At 52.4% G+C, this 20,062-nt stretch overlaps 7 protein-coding genes across 7 annotated transcripts; 3 read left to right on the top strand and 4 right to left on the bottom strand.

The window, feature by feature from the left end:
• Positions 1–1,271: 1,271 nt before the first annotated feature.
• Positions 1,272–2,539, bottom strand: J4E88_000061 (uncharacterized protein; the record flags this gene model as incomplete). The annotated part of the gene is made up of 2 exons (XM_049393742.1): positions 1,272–2,203; positions 2,278–2,539. The coding sequence occupies 2 exons, from the start codon at positions 2,537–2,539 to the stop codon at positions 1,272–1,274; spliced, it is 1,194 nt and encodes a 397-aa protein (XP_049259571.1).
• A 241-nt stretch (positions 2,540–2,780) lies between these two features.
• On the top strand, positions 2,781–3,260 carry J4E88_000060 (uncharacterized protein; the record flags this gene model as incomplete). Its single annotated transcript, XM_049393741.1, has 2 exons — positions 2,781–2,819; positions 2,883–3,260. 2 exons carry the CDS (start codon positions 2,781–2,783, stop codon positions 3,258–3,260), a joined length of 417 nt encoding a protein of 138 aa, XP_049259570.1.
• Positions 3,261–3,632: 372 nt separating this feature from the next.
• J4E88_000059 (uncharacterized protein) lies at positions 3,633–4,582 on the bottom strand (the record flags this gene model as incomplete). The annotated part of the gene is made up of 4 exons (XM_049393740.1): positions 3,633–3,879; positions 3,933–4,323; positions 4,412–4,482; positions 4,545–4,582. 4 exons carry the CDS (start codon positions 4,580–4,582, stop codon positions 3,633–3,635), a joined length of 747 nt encoding a protein of 248 aa, XP_049259569.1.
• A 1,178-nt stretch (positions 4,583–5,760) lies between these two features.
• On the top strand, positions 5,761–7,428 carry J4E88_000058 (uncharacterized protein; the record flags this gene model as incomplete). The annotated part of the gene is made up of 1 exon (XM_049393739.1): positions 5,761–7,428. One exon carries the CDS (start codon positions 5,761–5,763, stop codon positions 7,426–7,428), a length of 1,668 nt encoding a protein of 555 aa, XP_049259568.1.
• A 2,058-nt stretch (positions 7,429–9,486) lies between these two features.
• Positions 9,487–12,350, bottom strand: J4E88_000057 (uncharacterized protein; the record flags this gene model as incomplete). The annotated part of the gene is made up of 5 exons (XM_049393738.1): positions 9,487–9,997; positions 10,123–10,401; positions 10,450–10,594; positions 11,564–11,987; positions 12,165–12,350. The coding sequence occupies 5 exons, from the start codon at positions 12,348–12,350 to the stop codon at positions 9,487–9,489; spliced, it is 1,545 nt and encodes a 514-aa protein (XP_049259567.1).
• A 568-nt stretch (positions 12,351–12,918) lies between these two features.
• On the top strand, positions 12,919–14,626 carry J4E88_000056 (uncharacterized protein; the record flags this gene model as incomplete). The annotated part of the gene is made up of 2 exons (XM_049393737.1): positions 12,919–14,512; positions 14,571–14,626. The coding sequence occupies 2 exons, from the start codon at positions 12,919–12,921 to the stop codon at positions 14,624–14,626; spliced, it is 1,650 nt and encodes a 549-aa protein (XP_049259566.1).
• Positions 14,627–18,653: 4,027 nt separating this feature from the next.
• Positions 18,654–20,054, bottom strand: J4E88_000055 (uncharacterized protein; the record flags this gene model as incomplete). Its single annotated transcript, XM_049393736.1, has 1 exon — positions 18,654–20,054. One exon carries the CDS (start codon positions 20,052–20,054, stop codon positions 18,654–18,656), a length of 1,401 nt encoding a protein of 466 aa, XP_049259565.1.
• Between the last annotated feature and the right edge of the window lie 8 nt (positions 20,055–20,062).

Below are 20,062 nucleotides of genomic sequence, written 5' to 3'. Positions count from 1 at the left end.
CAGTTCCTCGGGTGTGAACATAGGTTCTGGTGCGAAGATCGGTTGTAAATCGCCCTCGTCGTCTTCTGCCCAGTCCACAGGTCTGTTCTTGATAACGCGTTTGGGCTTAAGGATAAGGTTATTGTGCTTGAGGATAAGGTTATTGTGCTTGCTAGCGCCGTTCGAACGTCGTCGTCTCGCCATGCTATAGACCCAATGGTAGTTTAGGTACTACAACAGAGTTGAGTGCTCCAAGAGTGGCGAACTAAGGAGAAGGTTGAACAGCGGGTACTAGGCGATGTAATTAATAGGCACCGCTCCCAGTCCGTGCACTCTGCGCCTGAGCAGAGGGATTAATACCACAAGCTCTTGTAGTCAATGAAACGATAACGGTGTAGATTGAGGGATTTGTATGCGGATCGAACGGCATCTCTCGAGTCGATCTCTCTGGAACGAACTCGAAATTTAATACTTGGGTATGCAAGCCGGGGAAATGATCGTGAAGTGTCGGTAGATCTGGGATTGTCCCCCCCGAATCTGTTCGTCAGTAAACCTCGTAGTAGAAGACTGAGGGCCTACCGATACGCTTACGGTATGCTTGCGGACCGGTTCGTGCAGGATGTTCGTGCCGATATACAAGTATACTGACTCAACCACACAGTGCCACTCGAAGTGAACCCGAGTCCCCGTTCGTAACACATCACCACATGTAGCCAGTCACACATCTCGATTGAACGTAGCAAAAGGTGCTTTTGAATACCTAACACATCACAGTAAGATCACCAAGCGAGGAAGTGGACTCCTTACCTGTTAACCTTACCTTGACGTCGCTGCACTACTGGAACCATCGTGCTTGTAACTTACATTAATACCTACCCAGGCAAAACCGCGAGCAAGAAAGATAATTTGGAAAGAAAGAAAGCTAATAAAACATGCGGGAGAAAGTTCACCTTGCCCTACCCATCCCGGCCTACCAAACCTGTGCGAAACCTGGGGTGATGAAGCTCGTAGCTGCAGTCGACTGAAGGATGACGCTGTACCTTGTCCCTACCGAGGAGTTGAGATCGAGACGTGAAGTGCTAGTCGACGAGAACGTGATGTCCAATCGAAAGCCTAGAGGTGACGTGTCGGCAACTCTTACCATCCTGACCTGTAACGCTGTGTTGAATGGTCGAACGTCAAGAGCATAACAAACTCGATCTTACCCTCAGAGCCGAGAAAGGGTGAGGCGAAGAAAGGGGAGGTAACCTTTGACAAACCCTTGCAGAAGATACGTGAGCCATCGAGCGGGCCTAGTATCTGCGGCGCTGGCTTCGGTCGTCGTAGCTGTCGCCTTCGTAGCCGCGCTTCCTCGAGCCGTCGTCTCGGCCTCCACCACCGTACCCACCGTCGCGGTCGCGGTATCGATCTCTGCTGCCGAGCGGTTCGTTGTTAGCGCCGCTGGATCCTCGGTCGTAGCCACCACCACCGCCGCCGCGTCGGTCTTCGTATCGTCCTCCGCCTCCACCGCGGTCGCCTCCGAATCCACCTCCGCCTCCTCGGTCGCCGCCAAAGCCACCGCCTCGTGGACCGCGAGGACCAGCTGGGGCGCCATCAGGAGGTCCGTAGCCGTTGGACTGGTAGCCGATACCTCCGCGACCACCACCAAAGTCACCTCGACCGCGGCCACCGAAACCTCCTCGTCCACCGCCGAAGCCTCCTCGATCACCTCCAAACCCGCCACCAAACCCGCCGCGTCCACCACCTCGTCCGCCGAAACCTCCACCGAAGCCACCGCCGCGGGCTCCGAAGCCACCAGGGCCGGCTGGAGGTCCTCCGAATTGGCTACCTCCTCCGCTTGGTCCGCGAGCAGACGGGCCCTTGGTGTAGCCTCGTCCACCGAGACCGCCACCGAAGCGACGTGGGCGCCATCCAGAGACTGTGCGGCCGCGCTCCACATCTACAAGCACGCGTCGATCCTTGATCTTGATACCATCTGTCTCCTTGTATGCAGCCTTCATGTCCTTTTCGCGCTCGAAGACGATAAAAGCGTAACCGCGCTTTCGCTTCTTGGGTGGCGCGTCGGCGGGTTGGGTGACGTCTTCAACGATCCGAATGCGCTCGATGGGACCGTAGCGGCCGAATTCGCGCTCGAGGTCATCGGAGGTGACGCCATAGGATAGGCGAGAAACGAAGAGCGTCTTGAAGGCGTCGCCCTGGACTTTGGGATCTTCGACGGGTTTGTCTAGATAATGTTAGTGAGTGATGCAAATAACAATTGCGCGAGTGATAGCTTCAGCGCGCGTGGTGATGTCGTACAATCCTTGACCCCTTCCGTAAGCAGATACTCCTGTTTCTCCTTCTTTTCGAGCTTCTTGCGATCGCGCTTCTGCAGCCAGCTGTCGGTAGGCACGTAGCCGTCGTTGTCTTTGTACTCCCTCAGCGCCTCCATGTACTGGCCAATGCCGCCAATCTTGGGCGTGCAGCGCTTCTCAGGCGCGTGGTCGGAAGGCTCGACCCATCGCAGCGGCGGCCGCGGGGCGAACAGGTTCAGCAGCATAGGGGGGAGTAGATGCGTCATGTTGGCGAGTTTGTTTCTGGAATGCGCTCCAGACGGCGATGTGGAATAGTTGGAATATGAGAAGTGGAGGGCGCGACGATGAAGGTCGATGTTTGGGAGTTGGGGCGTTCGAGGAAGCTGCGACGCGGAGTTCGCACTAGCGCAAACCTAGGCTGCGACCACCGCACGTGAGATCCGGGCCCGACTTTGGACTTTGAGATTGGTGAAAGCACCGCCCTCACCACCGCAATTGCCCGCCAACATGCCTGTCTCGGCTATCAAGACGGTCGCAAAGGCTCAGGTATGTTTTCGCAGGTTCATCTGTCCCGACATTTGTCATCCTGGATGCTAATTACGACCGCAGAACGGCGTAGGAGCCTTTGTCCTGCCGTGCAAGTCCATCACCTTCCACTACTGCAACTGGTGGGGGTCGTCTAAAGGCATGAACGCCTTCCTCAAATCCTCTCTCCCCGCCTTCGCCAAGCGCAACCCCCAGATCGAAATCTCCGTCAGCCCGCGGCCACGCCACCACCCCGTAATTATCGCAAACTACATCAACGGCGCACAACGGTCAATATGTGTGAGGAATCTGCAAAATGAGGGTGTAAGGGAGAAGGCGGAGATGTTGAGGAACAGCACAGGAGAGAAGAACAGGAGGCTGGATGGACGACCAGTGAAGAGTCTGAACGAGAGCGTTAGGGGCATCTGGAGTCCGTTCCACGGCAGCAAAGTCAGTCTATGAAGAATGGAAGAGAGATGAAGACGAATACTATACGCACCGATATCCAGCGAGGATCAGGGCAAGGCGTGGTGGCCTATCGGCCAAAGTTCTGCTTCTTTCACACCAATGCGGAAGGACCCGACATTTATCAGGCATGCCCAAAAAGATGGGATGGTACTTACTGGCTGGAAAGGCATAAAAACTGTACAAACCATGTATCAAGAATAAAAGAATCACGAGATTTACAAACCCTATACAGATGATCTTCACGGACGTTCATTTTGCTGAATCTATATAGGTCCTAGCCAAGTCTTCTTTTATCTCATAAGATCATAACCATTAGCTGCCGAAGCACGCTCCAATCAACTATAGACGAGCATCGCTTCGAGGCATTCATGCCTGGTTGGCGTTGATGATGTCAACGAAGGCAGGCTTCAAGCTAGCACCGCCGACAAGGAAACCGTCAATGTCGGCCTGCTTGGCAAGCTCCGCGCAGTTCTTCTCTGAGACACTGCCACCGTACAGGATACGGGTCTTCTCGGCAGCCTCGGCAGAGACCTCCTTCTTGAGCCACTCACGGAGGGCGGCGTGGACTTCTTGTGCTTGCTCGGTGGTTGCGACCTTGCCGGTACCGATGGCCCTGTGATATGTTAGTAATTGAGCATGAAAATTATCTTTATAAGCTTGACGCACCAGATGGGCTCGTAGGCAACGACAATCTTGCTCCAATCCTTGACCTTGTCCGCAACAGCCTTCAGCTGCTTGGTGACAACGTTGACGGTCTCGCCCGCCTCGCGCTGCTCCAGGCTCTCACCGCAGCACAGAATCACACTGAGACCGTTGTCGATGGCAGTCTTTGTCTTGCTGGCGACGAAGTCGTCAGTCTCTTGTAGGATCTGGCGACGCTCAGAGTGACCAAGGATAGCCCAGGTGATGCCGCTGTCCTTGAGTTGTTGAGCCGAGATCTCGCCGGTGAAGGCACCGTTAGGCTTGTCGAAGACGTTTTGCGCCGCGACCTCGATGCCCTTGCGGAGGTGCTCACGTGCGAGGAGGAGGTAGAGCGCTGGTGGCGCGATGACAACCTCTGGTTCTGGAGTCAGTCTTTCGTCCTCTCGATGGTGTGATGGAGCTTTGCGGTTTTCTCGGATCGCTGAAAATGTGGTTCGACGTACCTGTGTTCTGGTCGAGCTGGGCCTTGTTGAGGTTCTCGACGAGCGACTTGATGGTCTGAATGTCGCCATTCCTTTAGACTTGTCAGCTTCTCTTCATCTTCTCCAAGCACTCACAGCTTGTGAAAGTACCCACATCTTGTAGTTGCCGCCGACGAAGAATTGACGAGCCATGTTTGCGGTTTGATCGGTTGTGTTTGCGTGAAAAGGTGTTGTGTTAGGGTATAAGGGTGTGGGATTGTGATTGAGTGTTGTGAATGAGGAAGGCACGGAATGTTGTTGTTGTTGAGCAGGAGCAGCACTTCTTACAGCTTAGTGGGGTGACGCGGGGCTAGTGACGTCTGAGGCCTCTGAGCTGTGCTGTACAGTAACAGCATCCGGCAAAACTCGGGCTTGAGCGAAGCATCGCTGAAAAACAATGGGGACGGTGATCCAATAGGAAATCTCTTCAGCGAATTGGCAAGTGTCGCGACGTTTCATTATACATCCTGTGGAACCCGATGCTAGGCAGCTACGGAAGCCATGCCGTTGCATTGCGGCATTTACACCTGACAATGTATGCTTCAAATCTATATGTGTCGAGAAGAAAAAGACGGGTTACAGTATCCATCACATACTTGGTGTTTCCGACTGGATGAAGCGATGACGAAAGAGTGGGGTCACCCACTTGATCATCCCGCAGCGCTCGTTAGCTTTCAGCCTCACAGCCGGCCGAAATCCTTCACATGCACGGCCTTAACACCGCATTCCACCACACGACCATTGCCGGTACCCTAATGTCATCCGAACCGCAAGACTCTCCGACTGTTCACGGCTTGTCGGTCACACCGCTAACGCAATGCTCTCATTGGCATTCCCCGCTTGACATCATCGCCATCAAGCATTTCTGCTGCCAGAAGTTCTACGCGTGTATCAGTTGCCATGATGCATGTGAGTCTCACAAGTCTGACATTTGGCCTTGCACACAAAGAGATGAGAGCGCAGTGCTTTGCGGGAAGTGCAAGCATGTGCTGACCGTTACCGAATACATGGACAGCGGAAGCAAATGCACACAATGTGGCAGCGCATTCAATCCTGGGTGTAAAAACCACTGGGAATTGTACTTCGAGCTAAACAAGAAGCCGCAATGATAAGCTGGAAGTCTGGTCATGAGCTGCGGATATTCCCAGGCAGCACTCCCAACCGAGCCGTGATAACACCATTGCAGGCTGCGACCTGGATGTCTTCCGGCCGCAGTTACTACATCAACGTGTCTTTGGAACAGTTCTCAGCGTATAATTCCCAGGCTCCCTCATAGTCTTCGAGCGTTCACCTGGACTCCCATTCAAATCCCACACACAGGCGAAACCACAATGGCCTTCGATGAATCTTCAGCTCTGGCCCGGATGTTCATCGTCAAGAATATCAATATCCCGCCCTCTCCCACTATACCGTCAGATCAGGATGCCTCTACCGTACCAACACGACTAAACCTATCCTTCATGGATCTACCACGAGAACTCCGAGATATCGTATACGAGCTCTACCTACCGGATACAGAATCCATATACGACGCAAAGACACACAAGTTTACCATCACCAACAAGGAAGCTGACGACATGTCGCTTGGCTTCACTTGCCATACCATCTTAGAGGAGCTACTTTGTCGCGCATTCGAAGTCAATCTCACTTTCCATGCTGCTTTCGTGCACACGCCACGCGAGAGTGACGACCAATGGGTCGATGACATTGGCCACATCCTACTTTACAAAGAGGATGTCGTCGACAGACTGGCCCGTAGGTTTCTGACGGAGGCCGCGGAAGAAGAGATAGCTGCATGCTATCCCCAGTTTCAGCCCATACTCTCTGCCTGGCGCTCGAACCGCGATGAAACATGGTTCTCCAAAGGTCATGACTGGGGAGAAGCTCCGTCGATCTATCGCGACTTCATCCAGCACACGTTGACTGTGCTGGCAAAGCATCCCGAGTTCGCGAAAGACGACATCGAATGGATGGACATCTTGCGGCTACCATCAGGCGCCCAACTACCAGCTCGCAATCTGTTAGATCTCACCAACCTACAGTCAAGACTTTGGACAATTCCCACCAACACAGACTTCACGCAAACCGCGTCTGTCCCTGGCGTGCCGACTGAAGATACCGCTATTCGCTTGAAGACCGCTCGATATCCGTTCTCAGCTGCAGCCATCGCACTACAGTTCCTTGATTTCCTACCCCAAGGGCTGCGAAAGAAGATCAAACGCCTTCGTCTGATCGAGCAACAAGAATCCATCGCAAATCCTGAGTGCCACATGCGAGGCTTTATACCTTTCTGCATCGACATGCCCAAGCTACGCATCGAACGACGTGTCAGCATCTGGAAAACTGCTTCTGCTTTCCATCACCCATATCCTTGGCGTGATGAGGGACGGGTATACATGCAGCACGGCACACAGAAAGCTAAACGTAATCGGAGGACCTGGCTAGATTATCCTCGTGCCCCTTCGTGGCGAGATTGGTTGCGTCCTGTTGTAAGGCCGGGGGCTCAGTCCTTGACGAGAGCAGTCACACCCTGGATGGTCGAGGCTGACGCCCTGGAATCCCTGGGTATGCCAACCGGCGCATTCACATTGGTATTCGATGGAGACATGGTCGCATTGCCCAGGCATGCGCACAAACTCTACGACAACGTCATACAACGCGATGCCGCGTGGCAAAATGCGATCGACGTGTTGCAAATGCCCAGAGACGACCCCGAAATCACGCAGCTCGAATGGTTCACGAGGCGACGCCGTATTTGTTACTTCTATGAGAAGTTTCCACAAGTGCTCCAACGTATGACCGCTGGAGTAGGCTGCATCAAGTGCAACTTCGACCTCGGAACCGAGCAAGATGATGGATCACTCGCGCGACACTTGATGCACTTTGCTTCTGTGGAGCAGGATTCGCGCTGGCACGAACATCAGTTGAGGCCTCATGATTTGGCGTACGCCATGATGTTCAGGCGCCCTACACCCCGTTTATCATATCGAACTTGGTAGCTTGTAAACTAGACTGAAATGGGTCTCTATTGCTGGTTAGAGAAGTAAAAGAAGCACCACATTGGCAGGTACAGCCCGGACCTGCAGCCTTTTCACCCTCTACCCGACTGGCGCGCCCTGAGATGAGAATACTTGGACCCAACATGATCACACTGTTGGTTACATGTTCGTCGAATTCTTGACATACGTCAGTATACGGGAATGAATGGCTGGACGGAGCGGTGGTTAGAGCGACAGGTTCATTGCTATAAGAGAACGGCCAAAGACATAGGGGATGAGACGGCGCTGATGACTACCTGCCTGGCTTCGAGAGTACATTATTTGATCCTGAATCAATCACGACATTATTCAGACCTCCACAGAATTCATAACATGATTGTGCGCACCAGTGCCCATTTGACCTTGCTTATCACATGTGCGACGACTCTGACAAGAACAATGGAACTCCTCTCCTTCTTGCCACCCCGGGGAAGCACATATGCTTTGGTATAAAGTAGTGATTGTAGGACGTGATCCAGGATAATACGAAATGAGTGATTGTGTGAGCTTGATGATCGGGTCTAGCAGGCGCATGTCTGTCTCACGCGGTTGCCTTAAGTACTCTCTCAACCGCTGTTCTGATATACGAGCGCTCATATCTGTCAACAGCCTATGCATCCGAACCGTCAGAGCGGAGTAGTTCTTGATGGTGGAGAGTTTGAGGCACGGCCGTTCGAAATACCGACTTAGCATTTCGAAGTAGACACACCCTAGCGAGAAGGCTTCATGTTGGTAGCGGTCAAAAGAGAATCCGGTCGATCCAGACGCAGCATATTCGGGCGAAGCATACATGCTAGTGTATGAGTCAGAGGCAGAGGCGGGCCAGCTGGTTTCCAGGGAAGTCCGCACACTTGTGACTCTGAAGTCAGCTAGATATACTTCGCCGTCCTTGTACAGTATATTCGAAGGTTTGATATCTCCATGTGCAATACCTTTTTCGTGAAGGTAGCTTACAGCGTTGGCTATGCACACAAACCACCGGGGCTGCATTGACGGAGGATTACGCCCGCTAACAACGTCCACCAAACTTCTCATGGTGCATTGAGCGACTGGTCGCATCAGGTATCCGAAAATAAGACTGGAGCTCTCTCTCTCTTCGTAGGATGTAAGAATCTCAGCAATGTGTGGATGCTTGATCTGCTTGGGAATCTCAATCTCCACTAGCAGATGGTTCTTCATGGCGTGCCCTGGCGTCGACGAGACCTCATTTATACGGACAACCTTTCTAGCAAATAGTTCTACAGTAGCCCTCAATACTGCTGTGTCTTCTTCAAGAGTGACTGAATCGACTTTACTGTGGATACCCCATCCAAGTGGTTTGTGTGAGCGTAGCAGCGGCCGAGTCCCGGATGCGTATGTCATATGTTTGGTAAACGATACATCCATCCCAGGCCCAAAATACGTTGCGTCCCTCGTTCTCGGGCATGTTTCTACCATGATCAGACGTCTCTCGGGTGACACAGTGAAGTTTGGTGCAGGTATGATAGGCTCTGCGTCGTCTCGCCCCGCTCCGTCGACGATCAAAGTGACCGGAGGTAAATATGGATTTTGGAGAAGATGCTCGACGACTTCTAGCTTCTCGTTGAATGGAGTTGGCATGTTCATTTCCGGGGCTAAAATTTCGGTTATACGATCAAGACCGTGACTTGCATGTTCCTTTGTATCAGTCTTGATGTAGAATACATCACGCAACGCTTCATCTATTTTTCCGATCCGATATGCAAGCTGTGGGGCTCTGGTATAAGTTAGTGGCGTTTTCTACGAGACGGATTCTGGATGCGAAACAAAGAGAGCGACAAAGCACTGACCCGAATCCAACAAGATTGATAGAATCACAGATGAATATTTTGAATCTGTCCTGTAGAGATACTTGAATTGTCATTATGCAAGTGGCGTCGGGCTCAAAATCTGGATTTGGATCATGCAGGGGTAAAGTGGATCTCCTGATGAGCTTCGGCGTGACTGCACAGCCAGGGTAGTCAGTACTTGTCCCGATATACGAAAATAAATTCAGGCTAACTAACTAAGTGCTTTTGCGCAACGCTTAATCTCACCACCAACTTCTGGCCTCTTCAAGTACTCGTCGACGTAGGCAGTTATGTCATTGAACCTTCTCCAATCCACCATGTCGACGGCATCCATTCGGCGTTTAACATCGAACCGGAAGTAGCTGCTGGAGTTGTGTAGAGAATTACCCTCCTCGGAACCTACGAAGTCCTGTGCGACATTATCACAGTTGATGGAGATCTCGGCGCAGGTTTGCGCGATTTGATGCAGTGGAATTTTCGACTCATCGATACCGTGAATGTCCATGACACCAGTACCAATGCTGACGATGCATCCGAAGTCGCGATTTCTATCGATACGTCTGGCCTCCGACATGGCTTCGTAAATGGGGTTGTTGAGTCGTAGTGCACCATCAACCACGGTGATACCGTGGCGTTCGATGTGAAATGGGTCGAAGATCAGTGGTGCAGCGCTGGTCGCACGAGCTGCTTCCCACACCTTCAACTGGTAGTCATCCTGCATGCTATTTGTTGTAGCATAGCTTCGAAACAGCATCTTGCTAGCAGTCGCGTTACGCGTAGCGCACACGAAACTAGGTAATCACACGTTAGCATCCGAGAGTTGCGAGTCAACAGAATGCTATCGTACGTCTTGCAAGCGCTATCTTGAAGCAGCGCTACCTCAGGATCCAGTCTGAGATCCTTCTCGAGAAACTTCTGAAAGATCTTTTCCATCTTCTTGCCATCGAACTGAGCGTTACCAGCTGCGGCTTGACCAAATTTTAACAGCTTGCCAACAACAGAGGGCATCTTGGCGAACCATATAATTGATTTCCTCTCAGGAAATATGTCCTTCGATAGGGCCTTAAAGTGCTTGATAGCGTCATCAATACTCAATCGCAAGCGGCCGAGTAGTATTGCTATAAGACTACATAGAGATTAGCAGTGATATGCTGATATCCTCCGAGTTACTTACCCTCCTGTCGAGGTGCCGCAAATGATATCGAAGTACTCGCAAGGGAGTGGAAGCTTCCCTGGAGGCAAACCTGCTTCGTCCCGGATGGTCCGAAATAGGCGTTCGAGGATTTGGAGTTCGGCGAGACCCTTGATGCCACCGCCATCTGAGTATGTAAGCCAAATGCGACGATGTGTCCATCAGTTCAACTCACCCAGACATAGGATTCTCCACGGTCTTGGTCTGCCGGGCAGTGGCTCTGATCTTGATGCGTACTGAGTTTCGCCGTCACGCCCGGGTACCAAGTCCCACGCATGTACATGCTCACTTTCTCCATCAATCTGTCTCGATGGCCGGTAAGGAACTAATGCCTGTGAGTTACTGGGAGTTTGATCGAAAAGTACTCTCGACTGATTGGCTGAGCTTGACGCGGTCATTCCGTACACGAGTGCGGTATCATCATTGAGCCTCGACATAGCGAGAAAAAAAGGACTGCTCGTATTCAGTGCCAGGAATTACCGGGCAATGCATGGCTTTATGGGCATATTCAGCTCAATAATCAGCTCATGAGCGTGCCAAATTCAAGGTTCAGCTCATGCGCACAAGGCTGATATGTAGCCTTGCCATGATGGCATCTTGCATGGAAGACTTATCGAGGCGTTCGTCGACGAATCGGCTGTGACAGAATACCTATCAGCTGCAAAAATGGCGTTCGTATGTGCCTCTCTATTGGAATGAGGTTGAACTCCGCCCCCGTCTTTCTCACCAGTTTCCGGAAACATCGAAGTATTTTGGCATCACGTCATGCCACCCGTGGAGGACTTCTCCAATCACGTCGTTCCTGTAGTAAGATCCGTATTCTGCTCTATTCCAAGTGTCTGACTGAGATGATCAGTCTGGCAGCCTAGGTTCGTATCAAGTCGGGTCAGCCAATGAGAACCAAGGATGGGGGAACACACAAGAACGACAGCCGACGGCATCACATGCATTGCTGGCAGATGCTCCATATCGCATTCAATCATGATTCGTATCCCCTTATTTACTTATTTTCCCAACGTCAAAAACAGCCTGTCACCAATATCGCCCAGCCCGGGCTTAATCATGCCCTTCTCATCAACCCCCTTATCGCACCCACCAACCCACACCTCAACGCCCTCCTCCCACTCCCCACACGCCTTTTGCAGCCCCTCTTCGGTTGCTAGAATAGCAACAACGATAATCCGCTTCACACCCCAATCCTTCAGCGTGTCAATCGCCGCCTGCGCCGTCGCACCCGTCGCAATGATGGGATCTACAATAATCGCCAGCTCTGGTTGGGGCTTAGTCGAGCCAGCTGTGTGCGGGGTGTGGTAGGGCAAGTTGTTGTAGTATTCTACGGGTTGTAAAGTGGATTTCTCGCGGTAGAGACCGAGGTGGTGGACGGGCACGGGCATGGGGAGCAGGGAGGAGAGCGCGGGGACCATGGAGAGGCCGGAGCGGAGGATGGGGACGAGCGATATGGAGGTCGGTGAGGGGGAGGTGGTGGTTGTGGTGTATTCGTAGCCGAGCGGGGATTTGTCCTAGAGACGGCATGTTAGTAGGTGGTGTAGTATAGTATAGTAGCAATGCTATGGTTGTTGGCTGGGTCATTTGGGGATATGGGAATCCTTCTATGAGTATATGTCGTGGAATACCACCCCACTTTGTGACATGATGTGACCGGGTGAATGTTAATGTGATGCAATGGGTGAACGTACGGTGCCTGCCTCTTGTGCCTTTAAGCCAGCGGCCAGAGCTTCATAGCCGACCATGAGAGCGAGTTCATGCACCAGGGTCTGCGCATCTTTGGACCCTGTGCTCGCGGATCGGAGCTGTGAGAGCTTCGCCTGGAGACATGGGTGTGTTGAGACGTGGGCGTTCTTGGGGAGGTTGATGCCGGACATGTTGGATTCGCAGTGTAATTACGTAGAGAAGATACAGTAGTATTGCAGGTCTTGGTATTCTGGAATATATAGTCGGTGTTCAACTTGACACCTACTGTCCATTCAAGAAGGTGCATGAGACAAGCGCGTGGTCACGCCTAGCTCCCCACATGCCGGCGATAACAGATGCCATGGCGTCGGGCGCCTCCGTGACACGAAACCTTGTCACGCCTCGGCAGGTGCATGCCGCTAGACTGGGGAGCCCCTGCCAATCGGAGAAAAAGGAAGCGCGCGCCATTCGTCCCATTATTTGCATAAGCAAAGGTTACTGAGATTTGACCTTTTCTTATTTGGCGCAGGAGGGAGGAGAGACGCGAAGGAGGGCTGATATACGTGTGCTGTCTTATTCTCGGGCATCGCCACTTTTGTCCCGGCATCATAGAAAGCAGCATGGCGCGTTACTCCAAGTTGCACACGGCGTCTTGAGCTGAAATTATACACTACAAAGTTACGGGTGCCTGCTCATCTTGGGACCCGCACGTCATTGCACATCGAAGCTGCATGCACAAACGGGACCAGGACGGCAGCTATGGCCAACGCTGCACTCGACGACGACGATGTCCCCACCAAGCGCGAGTCGCATTTCAACAACCAGCGCTCTTCGCTGCGTTCTTCCACCCTCTCCGAAGAGTCTGCGCACCGCCCGGAACCGCGATCTCGAACCCGCAGCGACCTGCGCCGCCTGCACGACTTCAACCTCGACCTCGAGAGAGTCCACTCGGAGCACGCGGATAGCGAGCCATTGCCCTCGCCTACCTCGACCGCCTCGCCTGCACCTAATGTGCCGTATACGCGACAGCGAAATCACTCGTACAGCAGCGTGAAGCGGTGGGACAAAAACGCCGGGAAGCACCGCTCGCTCAGCACAGTTTCCTCACGAGCCGGCGAGAGCAAGCACGACGACGACCTACTAGGAGCAGACTCGTGGCTCCATCTCTACAACGACAACGCGCATTCACCCAATCTTCCCACACCATTGCGCACACCTAGAACGCGAGCGCAGAGTAGGGCGTCGCAGAGGGAGAATGCTGGTGGTGGTAGTCCGGCATCTCAAACACATCCACACCGATCGAGAAGACCCTCTTTTCCACTCGGACGAGTAGCGCCCGGTGCTGCTTCAGGGTCTCAACTAGACATCACGGCCCTGCCCAGCATGTCGCCTGTCCAAGAAGACGGCCACGATCACTCCCACCGCTACGATGATCACCACACAGACGCAGAGTACTACTTGCGCTCCAAGCGCACCCCTGGACAACAAAAAGCATCGAGATGTGCCACGGAGCTGTACACCATCTCTTACCTTATCTTCTTTTCCATATGGGGTACCTTAGCTCGTCTGGGTCTACAGGCCCTGACATTTTACCCCGGCGCACCCGTCATTTTCTCTGAACTCTGGGCCAATGTCGCGGGTACATTCATAATGGGCTTCCTATCCGAAGACCGCCGTCTCTTCGCTGCCGAATGGGGGAGTCGCAGTAATAGTAATGATGGCGAAGAGAAACTGCCCGAACCAACCGACTATCCTGCCAACGATATCGAACACTCGCAGCATAAAGTGCGGCATGGGAAGATTAAGAAGACGATACCGATGTATATTGGACTTGCAACAGGGTTTTGCGGCTCTTTCACGAGCTTTTCCAGTTTCATGCGCGACATCTTCCTCGCGCTGTCGAACGATCTGAAGAGTCCCATCAATCATCCCTATCCTGCAGGTACATCCACACCATCTGTGACCACCACAGTCCCGCGAAACGGCGGATACTCCGTCATGGCCATCCTCGCCACTATCATAATAACAATAGCAACATGTTACTGCGCCCTCCACATCGGCGCACATCTCGCTCTCGCTCTCGACCGCATCACACCCAGCCTACCCTTCCGGTTCACCCGCCGGGTCTGCGATCCCATCTTCGTCATCCTGGGCTGGGGCGTATGGTTCGGCGCAATAATCATGGTGTGTCTCCCACCCCACTCATCATGGCGCTCCCAAGCCCTCTTCGCATGCGTCTTCGCCCCCGCAGGCTGTCTCCTCCGCTACTACATCTCCCTCTTCCTCAATCCCATTGCACCTTCCTTCCCGCTCGGCACCTTCACAGTCAATATCTTCGGTACTGCTGTACTGGGTATGGCATACGATCTCCAGCACGTGCCTCTCAGCAGTACAGGGCTGGTCGGAGGTAGTGTGGTGGGCTGTGCGGTTCTGCAAGGCATTCAAGATGGGTTCTGTGGCTGTTTGACGACGGTTAGTACGTGGATTGTGGAGATTGATACGGCGAAGAGGAGGAGGAGTGCGTATGTTTATGCGGGTGCGAGTGTGGTGGCCGGAGTGGGGTTGTTGGTTGTGGTTATGGGGAGTGTGAGGTGGACGGTTGGGTGGGAGGAGATGTTGTGTATGACTTGAGGTGATGATGGTTCGATTTTTGATTCTTTGCATTTATGGTTTTGGACGGTTGCGCATGATATGATGGGTCATGAGACGGTAAATGGGGATCTCACTGGTTATACGATATATGATACGACAACGGGGGACGGCGATCTTTTTGGCATTTACACTTATATACCCATGCAAGATAGAATCAACTTTATTTACATTTCTAGACAGGGCCAGCGGATGATGGTAGGATTGCACGGAGCGCCCAACTTGGTCTAGCTCGTAGTCCTGATCGGTGCCTGCCAGATGTCCCAGCTGGGAAAGAAGTACAGCCTGGCCATGACATCATCTCACCTGCACTGTCCGCCTGGTCAGGCTACACTTGGAAACAACGCTCAGCTGCCTCATCGCGACACAGCTGAGCTCTCTTTCACTTCGCTTCCAACGACTGTTTGACGAGATCATCTTCACACGAGAGCGCCTATCGCGCATGCATCTTCTCTCCATCCTCTGATCACATGCCTGCCTTCTGGTGGAGTCCTGGACGTCCGAACCAATGAGCGATCCACCGAAGATTAGCACTCTTTGTGGGCGCTGCAGCCTTCTCAGTTTCGACGATCGTGCAATCGGTGGTCAAGAAGTAGTTGGCGAAGATGGCGTTGCGCGCCTTTCTTTTCCAGAGTCCAAAATCGAATTTCGTCCTGAAAATTGGCTAGAAGGAATAAGACCGATCGAATCTCATCCTGATTATCGCCTGGTTCGCCTCGGCTGGAAGCTTGACGATGTTATGCCTGATATGCCCTCTTTATCTCGTTCTTCCCAGCTCGGGTGTGCATTCTGTCAAGCTTTGCGCAGGTCACTAGAAGAGACCTTTGCGGAAAAGGCGGAATCCTATTCCATAAAAGCTGGTGCAATGAATCTGGTCGCGTATCTTGCGCTAGTTGATGAAGGTGTGGGCGGGTTGGTAGTAGAAGCAACTTTCAATCATGTCAGCTCGAACGCAGCCGTTGTCCTCCAAACTGTCTTCCCTATTGAGGCAGACTCCAGTAAGTCTGTCGTCTAATCAAGCTTTATTTGCGTAAACTGACCATCTTTCTAAAGCCTGTGGGAAGTGGCTAGGGACTCACCCCGTACGCGATGCTTCATACTTGGATCCCATGAGCATTCGCAAAATACGACAAGTGCTCGGTTATTGCACGTCAAAGTGCCATCCTGTCACTCCATCTTCGTTCATGCCCACGAGACTCATAGACGTCGGCGATGACGCATGCGCCAACTCGCGGTTGGTTTTGTCTTCGACCATCAGCAGATCTGAGCAACCAAAGTATGCTGCCTTGAGCTACTGCTGGGGTAACGAAAAAGACGCTAAGTCTCAGTTCAAGACTGAGAAATCATCTCTAAATCAGAGGTGTGTGAATCTCCCTAGCGAACTATTGACGTCGACCACTAGCGATGCCATCTCACTTGCAAGGTCAATGGGTCTACGCTACCTATGGATAGACGCTCTCTGCATCGTACAGGACGATGAGGAGGACTGGGTTTACGAATCCTCCCAGATGGGTTCTATATATCGCCATGCATTTGTCACTTTCTGTAGCCTCACCTCAGATTCATGTCACAAAAGCTTCATCAATAGAGCCCCTGCAGTAGAAGTTCCTTTTCAATCGAAGATACGGAGAACTACGAAGGGCTTTTACTTGATCCGGTTACGACCAAGGATGCAAGACCGCATGGATTGGGACGAATACTTCTTCGACTTCTTTTTGTCCAAGTGGACCAAGAGATGCTGGACGCATCAGGAGCAAGAGATGTCCAGTCGACTTCTGCTCTTTGGAAGCTTGAAGTTATACTTCCATTGCGGAAAATGTCGATGGTCAGAAGGAGATGACGCCCCATGGGATACATACAAATTCGGCGTTATGGATCAAGTCACCGCGTTCAAGGACAATCATATGACCTCCACGGAACTCTATGAAAGTTGGGACGGTTTGGTCAACGGCTATGGTTGTCGGTTGGTAACGCTGGACAAGGACCGCCTTCCTGCTATCGCTGGGCTTGCTCGCATGATAGGTGAAACGCTGCAAGATCGATACCTCGCCGGACTCTGGGAAGGAGATTTACACCACGGATTGATGTGGTACAGCCAAGATGACACGCTGTTGCGTGGTTTTGAGACTCACATACGCAATATACGTGAACGAAACTATATTGCCCCTTCATGGTCTTGGGCTGCGTGCCCAGATGTGGCGACTGTGGTAGACCATGGTTCATGTAAAATTGAAGAGTCGATCATAGTAGACGTCGATACTGATACTCATTCCGAGGACCCATATGGACAGGTTTCTGGGGGGTTTCTTTACATCCGCGGGAAGATGGCTCGGATACCAAAGTGGTTACTGGACGACAAAGAAACGCGATTGGGAAACGCATGGGCCCTCAGCGCAGGAGTCGGAAATAATTCCATTATCGTCATTACGGATTGGCTTGACAAAGGTAAAGAAGCAGGCTTAGAAAATGTTGTTGTCTTGCTTCTCTATCGCACGAACGAAAAGAACCACGATGAGACAGTAGTACCAGCGCTACGGGCTTTGTTACTTCATCCTGCAGATGGACTAAATCATTACTATCGGGTGGGAACGGTACGGTGCGGAGGATACGACGCGTGCAAAGAGATGGATAGTTGGTTTAAGGACAGCCAAGAGGATACTATCTGCATCATCTGATAGGCAGAAACTCTGGGACCAGATTAGCTATGCTCAAACCCTTCTCAGTAACTTCCTCCCGACACCTCCTCTTCTTCCACTCCGCTTTCCTTCCTCATCACTGCCGTTCTCTCAATATCCCTGTCTACCACCCTCCCTACATACTGACTCCCACCATAACTATGCATCCTAAGCGCCTCGTCGAACCGAACGCGTTGTCTACGCTGCTGATCAAGTGTAGTATCGTGGCGGATTTCGAAAGTGGCTTCGCGCTCCACTTGGTGCGCTGGTAAGATGGTGGAAAGGGCATCGCTGTCGGGGGTAGTGAGGCGTATACTTGGCGAGGCTGAACCACATGAAGCAGTCTCCGTTTGCATATCTAGTTCCTCTACCGACACAGCTGCGGCGTTCCCAACTTCTACCCCGCTTCCATGACACTCTCCAGTCCTCTTTGCCTCCAGTCTCTTCTTGTCCCCAACATCCCCACCCTCTTCCAAACCCAACTTCCTCCCCACAGTCCCCCTCCCAATCATCCCCAACTCCCGTCCGTCTATCGCCACCTCCCCTCTACCTTCGTCTTCACCTTCTCCCTCTTCATTTTCTCGCTCATACACTTCCCGTTCTGCTCCTCCTCCCCTCACCTCCGCTTCTTCACCCACACCATCTCCACGTTCACGACGCTGGAGATCAGACATAACGCGCGCTCGCCTTACTTGGTGGTAGTAGTGGCGTTGGTGACGTGGTTGTTGTGGTTGGAGATAGTAGGCTATGAGGGCGAGGATGGAGAGTATGAGTGCTGTTGCGGCTACGGGTTCGATCATTGGGTTTTGTGTGTTGGGTTGTTGGGTTGGGGAAGAGGGTGCGGAGGTAGGAAAGTGTAGGGGAGTAGAGTTGGGGAAAGGAGAAAGGGAGACGTGGGTATCGAAGTGCTGGTGTGGTGATGTGACTGCGATGTCAATATCCTGACGAGGTCTTCGCTGGTTAGACATGTGAACATGTAAGGAGGAGAAAGACGTCCGAATTTCTAATTCGAGTTGTGCTCACGGCTTGAGTTGTACCGTGAAGGTGTATACGGCATCCATGCTGCTGTTTTTACACAGCATATTCAAGAACCTGGATAGGTTCCGGGTCTACATCACAAAGAAACACACAAAGTAAGTAACCCAACATCGACGTAGGCCCCAGATCTATTCATCCTCCTTCTTGTACAGAATTCTCCCCCTCCTCCAGACCCCTAATCCACCTCCCCACCCCATCCCCCTTCCACCCAAACACATCATTATTCAGCGCCCCCTCCACAGCCTCCATAACCTCATCATTCAACTGCCCCGTATAACAGTCCTTACTCACAATCTCCATCAACGTCCTACACTCACTCTTCGCACCCCCCATCTTCCCCTGTCTAAAGAACTCAAAATCAGCGATTTGTTTGTATCCCATGCGCCACTCAGACCAGAAATCCGACGACTGGGCTTTGCGCCGCTTGCTCGCGTCGCTGAGGAGGTCGCTTTCGGGGCCGGGGGCGAGCTGGAAGGTGGCTTTGGTGATGGATGGGATCATGTGCATGCCGCACAGTACGGGCGTGAGGCCTGATAGCAGGGGGAAGACAGCGGTGAAGCTAAACGATGTAAAGTGGCGGCAGAATTCCGTTTTCTTGGCAAAGCTGGCGATACGGTAGAGGAGGAGTTCGAGGATGCGGGGCGGGACCATGAGATGGAATTCGTAGGTGCTGTATACGGTTATGGAGGAACCTTCGTTGTAGCCGAGGTGGTGCCAGGGTCTTTGTCGCAGGAGTTGGCAGCTGGAATAACGGGTTTCGCTATTCGAAGTCTTTTCATCTGGAGGCTCTTTCTGGAGAAGCTCGATGTAGTGTGTCTTCATCTCGAAAGCCCAGTTGTCGTTGGTGCCTACGGCTGAATCTACCAGCGCGGCCATGGTTTTGGGTGGCGCAGCGACAACGATACGTGTAGGGTCTACACAGGAAAATGCCTTTGTCCAGATGTCGGTGACTGAGCTCACCATATGGTCGTGAGCGGTGGATACATGCCACAGGTTGTATTCTTGATCTGTATGCACCACCAAGCTCTTGATGTGGCGTTTCAAATCATTCTGCATGACAAACTGCGTGAACCTGTCGAAGTCCTTTGAAAGATGCGGGATCCACGCAGCTCGCAGTGTCGCCTTAAGGTGTTCGTCTCCATCCTGGATGCGACACAACTGGATGAGCACGTCGTCCATAGCCGGCTCGAAAGCAGATCCAGAGGTACTCTTAAACTTGCTGCGAAGTTTTGTGTAGATCATGAACTCGTGGTTACTCAACTTGGATAGCTCTCCCTGCATGCTATCCACGAGTCGCGCGTCCATTGGTACCCATAGCGCTTCCTTGTCCAATGCTATACGAGCGTATTGGAAGAGAATTGGAAGTACGACCTTTCTCCACCTCCATGAAACTAGGGAAAGGGTCTTCAGGGGTATAGAATCAGAGTGCGTTAATTGTGAAGACGGCTCGTGGTGGAATTCGGTGATCGATGGGGCCTGGTCTGCGAGATGCAACGCGATTTGAGCCAACAACTCGTTTGGCAGGGACTGCATGATGGTGT

The sequence above is a fragment of the Alternaria novae-zelandiae genome (genome assembly GCF_023758075.1).
Source record: "Alternaria novae-zelandiae strain BMP 2774 chromosome Unknown scaffold_1, whole genome shotgun sequence".
Taxonomy (NCBI): Eukaryota; Fungi; Ascomycota; class Dothideomycetes; order Pleosporales; family Pleosporaceae; genus Alternaria; species Alternaria novae-zelandiae.
The sequence above is the reverse complement of the archived record's forward strand: the minus strand, read 5'-3'. Positions and strand labels throughout refer to the sequence as shown.